The sequence below is a fragment of the Siphateles boraxobius genome, unplaced genomic scaffold, assembly GCF_051911475.1.
Source record: "Siphateles boraxobius isolate OS27281-9 unplaced genomic scaffold, OSU_SipBor_1 33, whole genome shotgun sequence".
NCBI classification, from domain to species: domain Eukaryota; kingdom Metazoa; phylum Chordata; class Actinopteri; order Cypriniformes; family Leuciscidae; genus Siphateles; species Siphateles boraxobius.
The window spans coordinates 8,792,782-8,810,744 of NW_027508953.1; the positions used below are offsets into that span (position 1 = coordinate 8,792,782).

The 17,963-nt window shown below is 37.6% G+C and overlaps 1 protein-coding gene across 21 annotated transcripts in view; it reads left to right on the plus strand.

Moving 5' to 3' along the window:
- The window catches only part of pleca (plectin a), a 117,820-nt gene that overhangs the window by 79,201 nt on the left and 20,656 nt on the right, over positions 1-17,963 (plus strand). For 19 of the 21 annotated variants that reach the window (XM_077195371.1, XM_077195372.1, XM_077195382.1 and 16 more), the window contains 16 exons: positions 1,852-1,929; positions 2,272-2,364; positions 8,260-8,426; positions 10,359-10,474; positions 11,367-11,473; positions 11,556-11,675; positions 11,933-12,028; positions 12,152-12,279; positions 13,447-13,540; positions 13,660-13,814; positions 14,194-14,545; positions 14,921-14,998; positions 15,149-15,310; positions 15,456-15,560; positions 15,808-15,903; positions 16,023-16,148. In XM_077195371.1, the coding sequence (XP_077051486.1) occupies positions 1,852-1,929; positions 2,272-2,364; positions 8,260-8,426; positions 10,359-10,474; positions 11,367-11,473; positions 11,556-11,675; positions 11,933-12,028; positions 12,152-12,279; positions 13,447-13,540; positions 13,660-13,814; positions 14,194-14,545; positions 14,921-14,998; positions 15,149-15,310; positions 15,456-15,560; positions 15,808-15,903; positions 16,023-16,148 (2,073 nt within the window). Of the gene's footprint in view, positions 1-1,851; positions 1,930-2,271; positions 2,365-8,259; positions 8,427-8,999; positions 9,693-10,358; positions 10,475-11,366; positions 11,474-11,555; positions 11,676-11,932; positions 12,029-12,151; positions 12,280-13,446; positions 13,541-13,659; positions 13,815-14,193; positions 14,546-14,920; positions 14,999-15,148; positions 15,311-15,455; positions 15,561-15,807; positions 15,904-16,022; positions 16,149-17,963 lie in introns of those variants that run through there. The other 2 variants (XM_077195393.1, XM_077195391.1) reach the window with 2 other exon arrangements.

The window sequence follows — 17,963 nt, forward strand, 5'->3', positions numbered from 1 at the left end:
TTGCCTCTTCTCTTGCGATGCTCTTGCTGTGGTAGCCGAGGGAGCGAGACGTTGTCAGGAATTCGCGGTTGGTGAGTTGGGTCTGAAAATTTCCGGCTCGCCTCCCCGGAAAGGGGTGTGGCATGTGTCACTGCCAGGGGAAATGTGTTGTGCATGATGTCACTTCCTTTATCATGTCGCCTGTTGACAGTGCTGTCCTCCCCCCATGTTCGAGAAAGTATTCAGTTAAAAAGTAAAATAGATCACAGTACTATTTGTATAGAGTGCAACAGTGCCCCCATTTTTCAGCTGTACTGGTTCCGGAAGTGTTTTTTTTTTTTTTTACCATAGGGATTTTAAAATAGTCTTTGTTAAAGAGTTATAAGCCATGAACCAAGCCAATTAGCTACAAAGAAATAAGGTTTTGAAAATCGGACAAAAAGAATAGACTGTACTGGGAAAGAACTACAATCCCATGAGGCATTGCGAGCAGCAATTTAATTAAAAATGAAATAAAATTATATAAAATTACTCAATTACGTCAATTATGTCATTTGCAGTGCTTCATGGGAGTGGGCGGAGCTAAAAAGCTATTTTGGAGCATCTTGCTTTTTTCAACTGATTGGTATAATTTTCTGAACAGCATCATCATGGGTAATATAGTTTTTCACCAGGAATACAACTGTTAAACACAATCATTTTAAAAAATAATCTGAAAGAATGCTGGCTGGCGGTTTCAGCAGAAGCAAATGTCATGGATTAAAAACCTCATAGCTCACAGTAGGTCTGTCTTTATAGGTTTATAAGTTATCGTTTAAAATGAATTTCATTATGGAGAAAATGAATGGAGTTTTTACTTCCGGGACCCAACTGTTGCACTCTATAGGACTTAAAAAGTCAGGGTGGATATTCAGTGTTTTTCGGTTCTTGGTTTTGTGATGGAATGTTCTGGAATGCATCGCATTCACTTTCAGGGAACCATTAACTACAGGTTTTTTTAGGAATTTAAATTCATTTTAGTTATGCATCGATTCATGTCTTCTCATGTTTGCAGACATGGGATCCATTGAAAACCTTAGTGACATCATGCACTGCAAGCCAATAAGAGCCTGACTCATGGGACAGCTTAGCTTTTGATTGGCTATTTCTTGTGATGACTGATTGACAAGTGTCATTGCATGTTCTTATTGTATGCTGGTGCATTTTGTCCACATTTTGGCATAGTGGGTGTATTTACATTCCAGTTCATAGATTCATAGATAATGAAGCTGGAATATCTCTGGTCCTTGGTTATGATCTAGTATAGTGCAGTTGTCTTCAAAATATCAGTGTCGTTTCTGCGTTTTTTAAAAATATAATGCATTGTTTATTTCATGAAATGTGTAAGATATTACAAAGAAATAGTGAATTTGTCTAGTTATGGTTTACTTTATCTTAGGGATGCACAAATATAAATCCAACATAATTCATAATTAATTTTGTAATCCCTATAGGTTGTATAGTTTCTAGCATATATAAGAAATATATATGTATTTTTTTTTTTCCTTTTTAAATAGTCTTTTTCTATGCAATTCAAAAGTGCAAAGCAGTTATCCAGTGTTACTGTTCAATAAAATGTTTGGATGATCGATTTCACCTTCCTGTCTCATTTAGTGTATTTTTGTGTTTGAAACAGGAAAGACATTATTAAAATATTCCTATATCTTTGCTGGTGCATCCCTACCCTAGTTATTGTTACATTTGTTTATTTAATGTTTTTTTTTTTTTTTCATTCATTTCAGTACATCTATAATCTAGGTCTTCTCATAACCGCATCTAATTCTTTGAGAACTCATCTTCTTTCTTTAATCTCTCCTTTTATTTGTTTTCCAGCCCAGAGAGAAGGGTCGCATGCGCTTTCACAAACTACAGAATGTACAGATCGCACTGGACTTCCTCAAACATAGACAGGTACAGTGAACCAAACACTTTATAAGCCATTATTTTATATATATATATATATATATATATATATATATATATATATATATATATATATATATCTTTGGTTTTACCAACTGGGATCAGGGATATAATACATATAAAGCTATATTTTATTGGTCAGAATGTATGATAACTTTTTATTAAAATCATTCACTAACATTCTCATTACAGATCATGAGTTTATTTTATTTAATTTTTTTATTTCTTCTTGCAGTACCTTTACAGACCCACAGAGGGCTATGGGCTCTTGATTGAAAACCCTGGCCTTATACAATTTCACTTTTTAACACAGATCTCATTGTTTGACAGGTGAAACTGGTAAACATAAGAAACGACGACATTGCGGATGGAAATCCAAAACTGACCCTTGGGCTAATATGGACCATCATTCTTCACTTCCAGGTCTGGTGTAGAACTGGTTGTGCTCTACTTACACAGAGCAGACACACTCTTATTCGTTTTTACATGCTGTCTTTAGGTTTGCTTCACAGATTTTCATTTCCCCTTTAACTGTTTCATAATGTTTTAGACTTTCAACTTACTGTTACTATTGCTGTAACAACACAGACATCTGTGCAGACTCGTGACAGGGTTTAATGAATCATCTGGCAACAGTGATATAGAGATCACTTTTCATTAATGTACCAAATATAAAACTCAGCCCACCCACAAAACACAGCAAATTGTTGGTTGTATTTTCAGACCAGACCTCAAGTTAAGTTGTGCATGAACTTGATTTTTTTTTTTAATAAGAAAAATGCCAGACAAAACAATGAAGAGAACCAACAGGAATTTTGTACCATGTACATATGGTTGGTTTTCTAGGCCAATGCACTGTTGTCTTTGGATTGCTGCTCAAAGATTTCTCTCAATATGAGGAGACTGGAGCGCATTTGTTATGTTTTTTTCTGGGAAATTAAAACTCAAGCGTCTGCCTTTGATGTCACAGTAAGCCTGTGGGGGATTATGGGCTGGGACAGTGTCCATTTCAGTTGGTGACTCACACGTTCCCTTAAGGAAGGGGAAGCAGGCACGCTGGCTTGGTGGTTTGGTGACTCATGAGACCAACCGTTCTGTTTTTGGTTGTGGGAATGCATCTTAATTGTGTTCTTTTCCTAATATTTTTATAATGCATTTGACATTTCACAAAAGCTTGTTGCACAGAACTTTTTGAATGGGTCACATTTTTTGTTGTTTTCAGCAAGTTATACCTTAAGTTGTTTATCTGGTCAGAGTAAAAGTTATATATAATACAATAAACACAATCCAGAATTGGTCAAAGCAATGAAGAATTAGCTTGAATTATGCATTTCTACTATTGAGTCTGGCACCAAATCTTTGCTAACACCTTTTAATTGTTGAGCTTATTGTCACCACTAAAGTTTGTTAAAAATGTGAGAAGCATTGCAAGGAACCTTAAATGCCCCCTCTTGGCTCTCATAAAGCTAGGCTTGCGAGGGAGGAGGACGTGTTTCTGTGTCTGAGTCATTGTGTACATCCTCAGTATAAGGATCCAGAGGTTTAGGCCATCCAGACTTCCCTACAAAACTCTTATAATTGGAGGAAACTTGATTTTAGCCTTGAACCGTAATTACCCAAAGGGGAATCCTGATGATGAGTCACCAGAGGAACGAATACATGCAAAATCACAGACTAAAAGTTGAACTAGCCTCTTATTATAGACTAATCTTATGATCACTGCTAACACAGTTATGTTTAAACACCACAATGTTTGTCCATAGTGTCTTGGCAACAGTGAGGGGTATTTAAAGTATACTTTTTTTCTCTACCTTAAACTATGAAATGCCATATTTTCCCAGATCATTATAGGGTAGTTTTTCATTATTGGAAAAGCAACAAACTGCACATTTTTAACTATGAAACAAACATTTAGTAAAAAACAGTGTAAACTTTGTTTTAATATAGTAACATTAATTGCAGTAACTGCATTTAGTCAGAAATATTACATAATAATTTTATATAATACATAATCTGTTTTATTCAAACCATGTTTACATTGATTTATTTTAACGTGATATGAAATTTGTAGTTATAGTTTCCAAATATGTTTGTTTTCTATAATAATTAGTGCTGGGCAACAATTACTTGCAATTAAACGCATCCAAAATAAAGGTTTGTGTTTAAATAATATATGTGTGTGCTGTGTATATATATATACATGCATGTGTGTGTATTTATATATACAAAATAATTATACACCGTACACACACATATATTATGTAAACTGAACTTATATTTTGGATGCGATTAATTGTTGTCCAGCACTAATATGACAGTAGTTTCTTATGTTTTAGGGCCTTTCACACCAAGGACTATAATCATAACAATAAAGATATAGTTCTAATCGTTCTAAATTCCACAGAGTCCACATCACAACTATAACGATAACGGCATAGAGAAACGCTATAGTTGGGATCATTTTCAGAAAAAAATTTCCATAAAGAATGTTAAAAACATTGACAGCCAATCAGAACAAAAGGAGCTGGAGCATTTAAAGCAGCAGATGAAAAACTGCAGCATGCACTTAGAATAAACAGAACGATATCATCCGCTTCTTGGTGCTCCAATATACAGCACCCAAGGACGACTTTCTGGAAAACAGCCAGGGAAACCAGGACAGCATATTACAGCCTCCAATAACACCAGAGCAAAAATCACTCTCACTGGAAACATTATCACTCTCTCCAGCATCTCCACTTCTGTGCTTCTCAGAGAAAATGGAACAACTGGTGCACGCTGGAACTAGACTATCCCACTCTTTTGCTGCGAGCCCCCAGATACCAACCAAAAAACGCCAGGCCCCACAACCACCAAAGCCTACGGGCCCAGCTCGCCCTCCCCCTCCCCCTGTGAGAGCTCTTCGGCCTCTGCCACAGCGCCAGGGCCCACACCCTCCTCCGGCGGCTCGAGGTGAACCAAAAACAACTGATACCAGCTCTCAGTGATATGTGTCGGGTCCCCGCTATGATAACAATAACTTTCTCAAATGTTTACAGAACAAGCGGGAACCCAGTGTGCCTGTATGTTTTTCTATTGCTGTTCAATTACATGATAGAAAGTCTAAGGCCTTCAAAAGCCGTACAGCAAACCCATCTAATCTGGTGCCTATTACACGACATACCAAGATTGCTGTGGGGACAAAAAGTAAGACTGTTAAGTTAGCACTTTTAAACATCCGCTCACTTAAAAATAAATCACTTTTAGTCAATGACTTAATAACCACATACAACCTGGATTTTATGTTGCTAAATGAAACTTGGCTAGAAGAAAGTTGCAGTGCAACAGTCCTCAATGAAACAGCCCCTCCTAACTTTACTTTTATGAGTGTCTGCAGAGCTGTCAGAAGAGGCGGAGGTTTAGCTGCTCTTTATAAAGATGTCTATCAATGTAAGCAAATATCATTTGGGAATTACCCGTCTTTCGAATATCTGGGTATTGTGTTAAAAGGTGCTCCACGCATTTTACTTATCATTGTTTACAGGCCTCCAAAATACTCTCCAGCTTTTGCTGAGAACTTAACAGAACTGTTAAGTTCTATTTCCTCAGAGTTTGACTGCTTTGCCATTGCTGGAGATTTTAACATTCACATAGATAATGCAGAAAACAATATGGCAAAAGAAATCAAAACTGTTTTAAAAACTTTTGATCTGACTCAGCATGTACATGGAGCCACACATAATCGTGGACACACTCTAGATTTACTTATCAGTAAGGGTCTAAACATTTCATCAATTGTTATTAAGGATGTAGCACTGTCTGATCATTTTTGTATTTTCTTTGATATATTGATCTCTCCTGCCATTGAAGCTAGATCTGTGTCTGTCAAGAAGAGATGCTTAAATGAGAATACTAGTGTACTATTTATGAAGGCTATATCTTTAACACCAAGCATATCTGCTGACTCTGTTGATTTTCTCCTTGATTCTTTTAACTCAAAAGTTAAGAGTGTAATTGATGATATTGCTCCTGTGAAAGTCAGGAAGAAGAGTGGCAGACAAAAAGCACCTTGGAGAAACTCAACAGCAGTGCAAAATATGAAAAGACAATGCAGAAAAGCAGAGCGCATGTGGCGGAAGACAAAACTTGTAGTCCATTATAACATCTACAAAGACAGCATCCATGCTTTCAATAAGGAACTAAGCAAAGCTAGACAGACTTTTTTCTCGAATATTATAAACAGCAATATAAACAACACGCGCACTCTTTTTGCTACTGTAGAGAGACTGACAAACCCCCCAAGCCAGATTCCCAGTGAAATGCTCTCAGTGAGAAAGTGCAGTGAGTTTGCTTCTTTCTTCTCTGAGAAAATCAATAATATCAGAAAGGTGATCAGCTCATCCTTGAGTTGCGCTGGGGTCAGGCAGATCAAACAACAGCACGAGAAAGTAGCAACTATGTCTGATTTCGAAGAAATTGATGGCAAAATTTTGGAAGAAACCGTACAGCAACTAAAAACATCAACCTGCGCCCTTGATGCACTTCCCACATCTTTTTTCAAAAATGTGTTACACAGCTTAGAAGCAGATCTCCTAGAAGTGGTAAATGCCTCACTTCTCTCTGGGAGTTTTCCGACCTCCCTGAAAACTGCTGTTGTCAAGCCCCTCCTGAAAAAGAGCAATCTGGATAAGACCATATTAAACAACTATAGACCGATCTCAAATCTTCCTTTCATAGGCAAGATCATTGAAAAAGTTGTCTTCAATCAGCTGAACAAATTCTTAAGCTCGAATGGATACTTTGACCATTTTCAATCTGGTTTCCGACCGCACCACAGTACAGAGACCGCGCTCATAAAGATAATAAATGATATTCGCTTAAATACTGATACAGGCAAATTATCAGTGCTGGTACTACTCGACCTCAGTGCTGCATTTGACACTGTCGATCACAAAATACTTCTTGACAGGCTGGAAAACTGGGTCGGGCTTTCTGGGATAGTCCTAAAATGGTTCAGGTCATACTTAGGAGGCAGAGGTTATTATGTGAGTATAGGAGACCATAAGTCTGAGTGGACATCCATGACATGCGGAGTCCCTCAAGGCTCAATTCTTGCGCCACTCCTATTCAACCTGTACATGCTCCCAATGAGCCAAATAATGAGAAAGAACCAAATCGCTTACCATAGCTATGCAGACGACACACAGCTCTACTTAGCCCTATCGCCTAACGATTACAGCCCCATTGACTCCCTTTGCCAATGCATTGATGAAGTAAACAATTGGATGTGCCAAAACTTTCTTCAGTTAAACAAAGACAAAACTGAAGTCATTGCGTTTGGAAACAAAGATGAAGTTCTCAAGGTGAACGCATACCTTCAGTCTAGGGGTCAAACAACTAAAAATCAAGTCAGGAATCTGGGTGTGTCTCTAGAGTCAGACCTTAGTTTCAGTAGTCATGTCAAAGCAATAACTAAATCAGCATATTATCACCTGAAAAATATTGCAAGAATTAGATGCTTTGTTTCCAGTCAAGACTTAGAAAAACTTGTGCATGCTTTCATCACCAGTAGGGTGGATTATTGTAATGGACTTCTCACTGGCCTTCCCAAAAAGACCATAAGACAGTTGCAGCTCATACAGAACGCTGCTGCTAGGATTCTGAGCAGAACCAGAAAATATGAACACATCACACCAGTCCTCAGGTCTTTACACTGGCTGCCAGTTACATTTAGGATTGATTTTAAAGTATTATTACTGGTATATAAATCATTCAATGGCCTAGGACCTCAATACATTGCAGATATGCTCACTGAATATAAACCCAACAGATCACTCAGATCATTAGGATCACATCGGCTAGAAATACCAAGGGTTCACTCTAAGCATGGCGAGTCCGCTTTTAGCTACTATGCCAGCCGCAGCTGGAACCAGCTTCCAGAAGAGATCAGATGTGCTCCTACAGTAGTCACATTCAAATCCAGACTCAAAACACATCTGTTTAGCTGTGCATTTACTGAATGAGCACTGTGCCACTGTTCGTCCGACTGTTTGCACTGTATTTTATTTTATGTTTTAATTATTCTGATTTCTGTATTTTATCTTTTATTCTAAACTGTTTTAATTATTCTGATTTCTTTTGATTATTTTAATTTCTTCTATGTAAAGCACTTTGAATTACCATTGTGTATGAAATGTGCTATATAAATAAACTTGCCTTGCCTTGCCTTGCCTTGCCTTGGTGTGAACAGGCCTTTAGTCTAGTATTTTTTATATGATAATACATAATTTGTTTTATTGAAACTATATTGTTTTATACTGTCTTCCTTTGCTCCCTCAGATCTCCGATATCCAGGTGAACGGTCAGTCAGATGATATGACCGCCAAGGAGAAGCTGCTCTTGTGGTCTCAGCGGATGGTGGAGGGCTACCATGGCCTGCGGTGTGATAACTTCACCACGAGCTGGAAAGATGGCAGGCTCTTCAATGCCATCATCCATAAACACAGGTAGAACCTCCTTGTAAATAGAGAAAAAGTTATTGGAACTGAGGCTTAGCATTTAGAACACAATTCTCAAGACACAATAAACCACGATGCTCAAATGAAAGAAGAAGATTTTTGAGGAAAAACTCCAAAAATAGACTCCAAACTCCAAAAATTGAGTAATTACAAATACGCTTGTATCTCAGGGCCGTTATGAATTTCATCTCCAGACTTGCTTGCTCTATTTGCCGTGTCAATCACAGACCCCTTCTGCTCCTTGTCGGGTCTATAATTTATGTCCTAATTCCTGGCTTTTACCAAGTGATGTTTGACAAGAAACAAGATTAGTCATGCCATACTTAAAGGTATTCACCTGTTTGCACTTTCATGTGCACACTTAACCATCGCACATGGGATTCAAAAAACTGTCGTGCAGTATCTTTAAAATTGCCGACCTAATGCAGCCTTCTTACAAATACCTCTCAACCACATCAAATTCGGTTGAGTTTACGTACAATTTTGCAGGATTAAGTTCAAGTATGGTCCAATTGGCGCTTATGAATAGAGTACAAAACTAGAATCCTGTAATAAGGGCGTGTTGAATCTAATAGGATCCCCAGAGGGTGTGTTTTTCACATTCAGCTGCATAGCTCAGGTTCACCCTACACTACCAGACTCTTGAGATTTGAGCAAATAAGGAGCGGTTTGTCTTCCCTCTCGCTTGCAACTTAACCGTTATGATATACAGATTACTATTTGAACGGCACTGGGACAGAAAACAAAACACGTGGAGTGCAGTTGAAGCTCTCAAAGCTTGATGCGTGACATAAGATGGAGGGGGTTTTCACTGAGGAACGACTTTGCTAACCGTTGACTGGATAGTGAATCGCATTGGGAAAGAATACCCATCTGCACCCTGTGTGAATGCACACGTTTGAAAGAATGGGAAATTGAATCCAACACAATGTTCAGTCTTAAGAAGAAGGTCCGCTCTAAGAGGAGTCGCAGCAGCTCATCCAGCCACGGATCCGTCAGTGACCTGGAGGACCGAGTGGTCATGCTGTGTGAAGATATGCCGTCAGAGGCTTCTTTCGATTCGGGCCAGGGGTCCATCAGCCCTGGTGCCTGCTCAAGTGGTGGATCCCAAAGCGGAGATCTTGAACATGTCATGGAGCAAAGGCTCTCCACCCTAAGTAGAGACGGGTTTTCTTACAGAAAGGTGTTCGTCTCAGATGCCGAGGTTCTCTGGGGCCAGCCATGCTACCTGCTTTCCCAGACAGTCGAACAGTCGTATGAACCCTTTGGTTTTTTTTTTCGTTTTATTGAAATGAGAGAGCCAAAGCAATTCTGCCTTTGCCATTGCAGCATTAGCAATTTATCTGACATTGTCAGTTCCTCTGCTTAATTCCTAGTAATATTGTGTGCATAATTTCAGAAAATTAGCGAGTGTACACTATAAAATGATTTTGTTTTGCTAGACTCTCAGGTTTTCATGTTCCTAAGAGGCTGCAGAGCATGTGTGTGCATGTATTTTTACAGTAATTGTTTTTTGACACCTTGCAGTGATTACTGTTGAGTGAGTCACATAAGACAGAGGCTTTTTTTCAAATCCATCTTCAGATCCAAAGAGAAATCCATCTTGCCTTCACCTGCCCAGGCACTGGCACAAATGTTTACATAGCCTCCAGGTTTGGCCAGTCAAATATGTGATCTGCAAGTATGCGTCCAAATGAGATCCGGATGAAATTTCCATTTTAAAGGCTCACAATTCATACGGGTTGAATTTTTGTAGGCTAAAATGGAAAGTATTTGTGTTAAATCTGTGTTAAAATTGAAATAATTCAAGGGTGTGTAGTCTTTAGATTTCCAATCATGTTTTTTTTTTCCTTTTTAGAGACATATTTGTCTCAGTGTCCCCCTTTAACTGTATTTTGTGAATTCTGTCTTTCTTTTTAGGCCGAATTTGATTGACATGAATAAGGTGTTCAGACAGACCAACCTGGAGAATTTGGAGCAGGCCTTTAGCATAGCAGAGAGAGACATGGGCGTCACACGCCTGCTGGATCCTGAAGGTAAACAAAGGGAGAAAATCCCTCTGGATTCTCATTCAAAGAATTTTCTTTCATTCTTCTATTTCATTGCTAAATATAGTAGATCTTAAGGAATTTTAGTGGATGTAATGGACTTGTAAAATATTTGGTGTAACTGTTCTAATAGTTTTTTTTCTAATAGTAATTTTTGCTGATGTTTAGTTCACTACTGTTTAAAAGGTTTAAAAAAAACTACTGTTTTTTTTGTTTTTTTTTTAAAGAACTTAATACTTTTATTCAGAACGCATGCTTTAAAATTATCAAAAGTGACCGTAAAGTTGGCGCTGATAGCCTTGTGGGCAAGTGCTCGTTCTGGCTCATGGACTTTTCCCGATCCCGTCCCCCCTCTCTCTCTCTCCCACCTCACTTCCTGTCTAACTACTGTCCTATCCAATAAAAGGCAAAAACGCCAAAATTAAAAAACACTGACAGTAAAGACATTTATAATGTTCTACAGGATTTATGTTCCGAATAAATGCTGTTCCTTTAAAATGTCTATTTATCAAAGAACTATCAAAAAAAGTGTTTAATGGTTTCCACAAAAATAATGAGCAGCTCAACAGTCTACAACATTGATAATAGTAAGAAATGTTTCTTGAGCAGCAAATCAGCATATTAGAATGATTTCTGAAGGATCATGTGACACTTTATGGCTGCTGAAAATTCAGGAATACATTTCATTTTAAATTATAATAAAATGAAAAACAGTTTTTTAAAACTGTTAAAATATTTCACAATAATACTGTATGATCAAATAAATGCAGCCATGGTGTGCATAAGAAACTTCTTTCAAAAACATTTAAAAATGATACAGACCCCAAACTTTCGAACGATAGTGTACATAATAATGGTAGATTATTTTCTGTTTTTGCAGATGTGGACGTGCCACACCCAGACGAAAAGTCCATCATCACGTATGTGTCCTCTTTGTATGATGTCATGCCAAGGGTTCCTGACGCTCGCGATGGAGTCCAGGCCAACGTGGGTTTTGAAAATATAATTAAGTATGATGGGCCATTGATATTGTTATCTTTGATGTTTAATATTTTTCATTGACGTACAGGAGTTGGAGTTGCGCTGGCAGGAGTATTACGAGCTGGTGACCATGTTACTCCAGTGGATCAGGCATCACATTATCGTGTTTGAGGAACGCAAGTTCCCTTCCAGCTATGAGGAGATTGAGGTTGGTACCATGATCCTTAGGTTTAATGATCATATATGTGCATATATACATGTCGAATTATGATTTGATGCAGTAATTCACTATTCTTTACCAGCTAGAAGTGTTGTGAAATGTATAAAATAGCTATTATGTAATATAACCTTAATCAAGTGTTATTTTGTGACCATAAATGCATGTTTGTAATACAGAAAAGCATCTGAATTTTCTTTTAAAAAAGATTGTAAATTATGGTATGAGCATTTTCCCTTCTGTTGTAGGTTCTTTGGCGTCAGTTTCTGAAGTTCAAGGAGTCTGAACTACCAGCCAAGGAGACTGACAAAAATCGCACCAAGCTCATTTACAAGTCTTTTGAGGTAAATTAAATTTGTCACAGTAGTAACAAGCATGTATTCCAGTCCTTTTGGGCTTTTACATGAGTTTTCTTAACATGTTTTTACTAAGATTTGACTTTATGCATGGGGTTTGTTTGGCAACAGGGTGCTGTGCAGGCGGGTCAGGTCAAGGTTCCCCCCAGTTACCACCCAATTGATGTAGAGAAGGAATGGGGCCGCCTGCATGTGGCCATTTTGGAACGGGAGAAACTGTTGCGCTCAGAGTTTGAACGGTGAGAAATCTGTATAATAACTTCTCATGGTTATTCTTTGTTTGTACAGTATGTGCAGTTATTCATTCGAATAATCCAGACTATTTACAGGGGTATTTTGCGTATAATACCGTGGTTCAAAAAGTATTGAACTAAAGAAGTAAAAATGTATGATGATATTGTGTTTAGATTTTACAGATGTTTAGAAAATCTAAGCAGTTTTAGTTATCTCATTCAAGCTGCTGTACTTTGCAAGAAAAAAATCATTTGACTTGCCCTATCGAGAAACTTCCACTATAATAACTGATAATTGTCGGACCTTGAACAATAATAAAAAAATTTACAAATGTGGAAGGACTCAACTTTACTTTTAAAATCATTCATTTTTTAAAATTTAATTATTTTTCATTTCATTTTCATTTTTTTTGTTCTAAAAGCATTAACCTTTCATTACAGTTAAAGGTATAGTTCACCCAAAACTGAAAATTCTGTCATCATTTATTCACCCTCAAGTTGTTCCAAACCTGTATGAATTTCTTTCTTCCACTGAACACAAAAGAAGATATTTTGAAGAATATGGGTAACCAAAAAGTTGATGAGCCCCACTTAGTATGAAAAAAAATATATCAACTGACATTCTTCAAAATATCTTATTTTGTGTTCATCATCAGACGAAATTCATACAGGTTTGGAACAACTTGAGGGTGAGTAAATGACAATTTTTTAAGATGATTTTTTCATCAAAATAAATGCATTTTTATTGTTATTAACTAGCATTAAGCACAAGAAACAGGGCGTCACTTTTAAAAATATTTGTCACAAGACAGACTCGCTGCTGCTCTGCAGAATGTTTATGAGCCTTATCAGTTACAGCAGCACTTCTTAACATCAATAGCTGATTCTGTGCGACTTCGCTCGGAAAAATCCTCTCTGGACTGGGAGTTAGCATTATTATTAGGATTATTAGCCATGGGCTTTATGAATGACAGCCATGGACTCGAGTTCCTGCTCCGTGAGAGAAGGGTGTGAGTAATTCAGTTAGTGTTTTTTTTTCCCGATTGATTGAATGTTGAATGCCTGTAAAGTCAGAATATTGTTTTGTGTAGCCTTTGCCCAGTCATTTTATTGTTAATATTTTGCTTGTAGTGAATTATGTAAAGAGTATTTGTGTGTCTGTTACATGTACAGGCTGGAGCGTCTGCAGAGAATAGTCAGTAAGGTGCAAATGGAGTCAGGTTTGTGCGAGGAACAGCTCAACCAGGTGGAAACACTGTTACAAACGGTGAGATTGAAAGCCATTGTATTCCTTTATTTGAATCCAAAGACCCAATAGCTATTGAGCAAGTAAACCTGCATTATTTGTAAGCAAATTGCTTTAATTTAACTTTGCTTTTATTGCAGGACATACGTCTGCTGGGCGCGGGAAAGCCTATCCAGCACTCGTCTGAGATAGAGGCAGATCTGAACAAGGCTGAAAACATGATCCGATACCTTTTTAATGATGTGCAATTACTTAAAGATGGGCGCCACCTACAGGCAGAACAGATGTACAGGCGGTTAGTATGATATTCTACTGTCATAACCTAAAGAAATACAGTGACAGCTAGAACGTTATTGTTTTTGCTCAGTACTATTCTTTAGGTTTGAATGCAATGCTCATCAACCAGAAATATGAATATTGTACTTTATTTATTTACATAGGATAAACATACTTTGAAATGTTAACATTTTTAAAGAAAGTTAATTCCTTTAAGACTATTTTCTGTAATAATACTTTACAGAAAATATGTGTTAAAAACTATTTGTAATGGTTAATTAACAATATTTAATAATATTATCTATAATGATATCTATATATCTAATAATATTTATAATAATTTAAATCTTATTTATTCTCATAGCAGCTTTGTAACTGTCCCCTCTTGGCTCTTTCAGGGTGTACCGTCTCCATGAGCGTTTGGTTAACCTGCGCAGTGAGTTTAATCTGCGTCTGAAGTCTGGCATGACGGTGTCGCAGGTGCCCATGACCCAGATGTCCATGTCCCAGATCTCCCACGTCCAAACACTACAGCAGTCTCCACAGCGCGTAAGACCTGAGCTTGACGAAGTCACTCTCAAGTACATTCAGGACCTCCTGTCCTGGGTGGAGGAGAACCAGAGGCGCATTGATGGGGCAGAGTGGGGCGAAGATCTGCCCACTGTGGAGTCTCAACTCGGTAGCCATCGTGGCCTGCATCAGTCAATCGAGGAATTCAAATACAAGATTGACCGTGCACGGGCTGATGAGGTAGTTTAAAGCATAATTGACAAATAGTTCTGGAGTACTTTAGCATGCGAGTCTTAAAATTGCTCATTGTACACTTTTGTAGCATTTATTGTGTTCCCTGAGGTCAACTAGATTTCTGTCACCGTAATTTTGTGGTTGTGATGTTTTTGCTACAGTAACTTTAAGATTTTTATATGTAAATGACCTCTGTTCTGATTGGCTAATTTATTTTCTTGTGAACTGAGGAACAATTGCATCGAGGGATACATTCTGGATACTAGAGTACAAAACAATACTGTTCTCAATAAATCATAGATGCTTTATTAAATGGCTAAGATTGGCTAAGACTACAATGAATGTTATATGAAAAACCAACATTATTTTCTCTCCTCTCAGAATCAGTTGACTCCAGTCAGTAAGGGAGCTTATCGAGACTACTTGGGTAAACTGGACCTTCAATATGCCAAACTGCTGGTACGCTCTTAAATCTAGAACTAATACACACTGATCACTTTTTTGAATCCTAATTGTGGATCCTAAAATATATATGTTGCAAAGTCAATATCACAAAGCCTGATGAAATAGAATTAGCTCATTTATGAGTTGGTTGTTGTTCCTCTTCAGAAATCGTCCAAGTCACGCCTGCAGAGTCTAGATCAGCTGCACGCTTTTGTTGTGGCCGCCACAAAAGAGCTGATGTGGCTGAACGAAAAAGAAGAGGAGGAAGTGAACTACGATTGGAGTGACCGAAACTCCAACATGACCGCCAAGAAGGACAACTATTCTGTAAGGCCACCAACACTTTTGAACATGATTCCACCTGCACTAAATTACAGGTGGAATCGTGTTCATGCTTTAATTGTAGAGAATCCTCTGCAATCATTTCATTGCATTTGACAATGACATTGGATGCTGCTGTGCTGTCTTGTAGGGTTTGATGCGAGATCTTGAACACAGAGAGAAGAGAGTGAACAATGTCCAGATGACCGGAGACAAACTGTTGAAAGATGGCCATCCTGCCAGGAAGACTGTGGAGGTGCACAATTTTACATTTAATAATTTGTGTATGTGTTTACCTTTGGCTTGCTTATTCGGGGATACTTAATATCCAGCAATATTACTGATTTAACTGCACTGACACTATCAGATGAAAACAAAACTTCAGCTGAATAACGACACTATTGTCTTCTGTCGAGCTCATCACACACACACACACACACATATATATATATAAGGAGAGAATTGTTTGAAACACCAGCTGTTTGTATTCTATTTCTCTGTAGGCTTTCACTGCAGCTCTTCAGACTCAGTGGAGCTGGATCCTTCAGCTGTGCTGTTGCATTGAGACTCATCTGAAAGAAAACACCGCGTACTTCCAGGTGCATACAACAAACACTTATTCTTGTAAACAGTGGGTTTGCAGTTCACATCCAAGTAGACAGCCAGATAGATTTACTTCATCAGAATTATTTTGATCTCTAAAACTTCTGTTCTACAGTTCTTCTCAGATGTTAAAGAGACTGAAGAAAGAATGAAGAAGATGGAGGACACGATGAAGAAGAAATATGTGTGTGACCGCTCAATCACGGTTACACGGCTAGAGGATCTGCTTCAAGATGCAGTGGTGGGTGTTAATATGAGTGGAATTTTACAACCCTGTAAACACCAAAATGTACATGAGCTTTTAATTTGACCATTAATTTTCCTTCAGACCTTGCGTCTGAAATCAAATTCTTCAATACTGTATAGCATGTGTAAAACAGTATTTCAAAAGAGTATTATGTCAGAATACACAGTAGATGAAAATTACCCAGATGACCTACTACTTCTGGTGAGATTCTGAAGTGCTCATTTAATGGACAGTTTACTATCCCATGAGGCTACGGGAGAGTAGTTGTAAATGGCGGTGAAGTGAGGCTGTAGGTCACATGATAGTAGTACGTCATTGCTTATGCTTGTAATCACTGGGTTTGTAGTTCACATCCAAGTGACATTTAGGTGAATAAGTTCATACTCTCTATTTCAATTAGTTGATTAACTCAATTCAGTGCTTCCTTTGAGTCGTAAAATTATTAACGGATTTGACGCACCCGTCCCGCCCCAGATCTACGTAGTTCTTCTTACATTTCATAAAGTTGATTGGTTACGAACATGAAACAACTCACTGCATGATGTAGCCTATAGAATGCAGTTATAATTACCCTAAAATTCAAGGTATCAGGGCAAAAAGAATTAATTTTATACAATAATATTGTGTTATTTTTTCTAGACACAGTATTGTCTGCTTTTTCTCAATTTGCCAATGAAAATATTACCAATAAATCCAGAGCAGAACTGTTGTGCATAATTGAGAAACACACAGTGGTGCATCATTTCTGAACGAATCTACGTTTTAAACGAATCATTCGGGTGAACCAATGATTCAATGGCACATTCACAAAAAAACCTGTGTTTGAAATACCCTTAAATAGGGCACTATTTGAGGGGACAGACAATTGTAGTGCTAGTGCACACATTCACTCCCACAATGCACATCAATAGCAAGTGTACAACCGATGTACACTAAACGGCTAGAGAATTCCCATAATGCACTGTGACGTTCACGCCGAATGAATTCCCGCATCTCGGCAGAAGATGGCGTCCGCAGCACATCCATCCATCCATTTTCCAAACCGCTGGTCCAATGTGGCTACAGCATTATATTATACAAGTATAAATTCCTTTTTACTTGATTATTACATTTTTAATTTAAGGTTTATACATGCTCGCTTCCATGTCAGAGTTACTACTGGAGCTGCCAGTTGCTAAGTTTCAGATGATTATTAAACAGCAAGCACAAACTATGCAAAAGCTGCAGCCCTTCTGGCGCACTCAGTGTCCGAATTCACTCACTTGTTTTCATTCACTCCCTCAAGTAGACTATATTAGTGGAGTAACGTAGGGAATAGTGAATGAGGGTACAGGGGGCGATTTCGACATAGCCAAAGAGAGCCATTTATTTGAATCCACCGTTTGAACGAATCGAATGAATGAATGTCTCAATGACTTGCTCATTTAGACATTCACCGCCTCTTATTTAGAGTATCATCTCATTAAAACAATTATTTCATATTTCCATATTAATAAAAAAAACATTACAGTTCACCCAAAAATGAAAATTCTGTAATTATTTAACCTAATGGCTGTTAAAGGCTAAAAGTATTTGTGTAATAAATTCTATGTTGAATCAAATAAAATAAAATAAAAAATCTTCTTTTTGTAATGTTTATTTGATGCTATTCTCATTTACACCATAATGACTTTAAATTATCTTTTTGTGGGTAATTTTTCATTTGATGTGTGATTAATTAGATTAATCACCTCATCATGTAATTAATTAGATAAAAGAATTTAATCACTTGATCCAATATATATATATATGGTCAAAAGTTTACATACA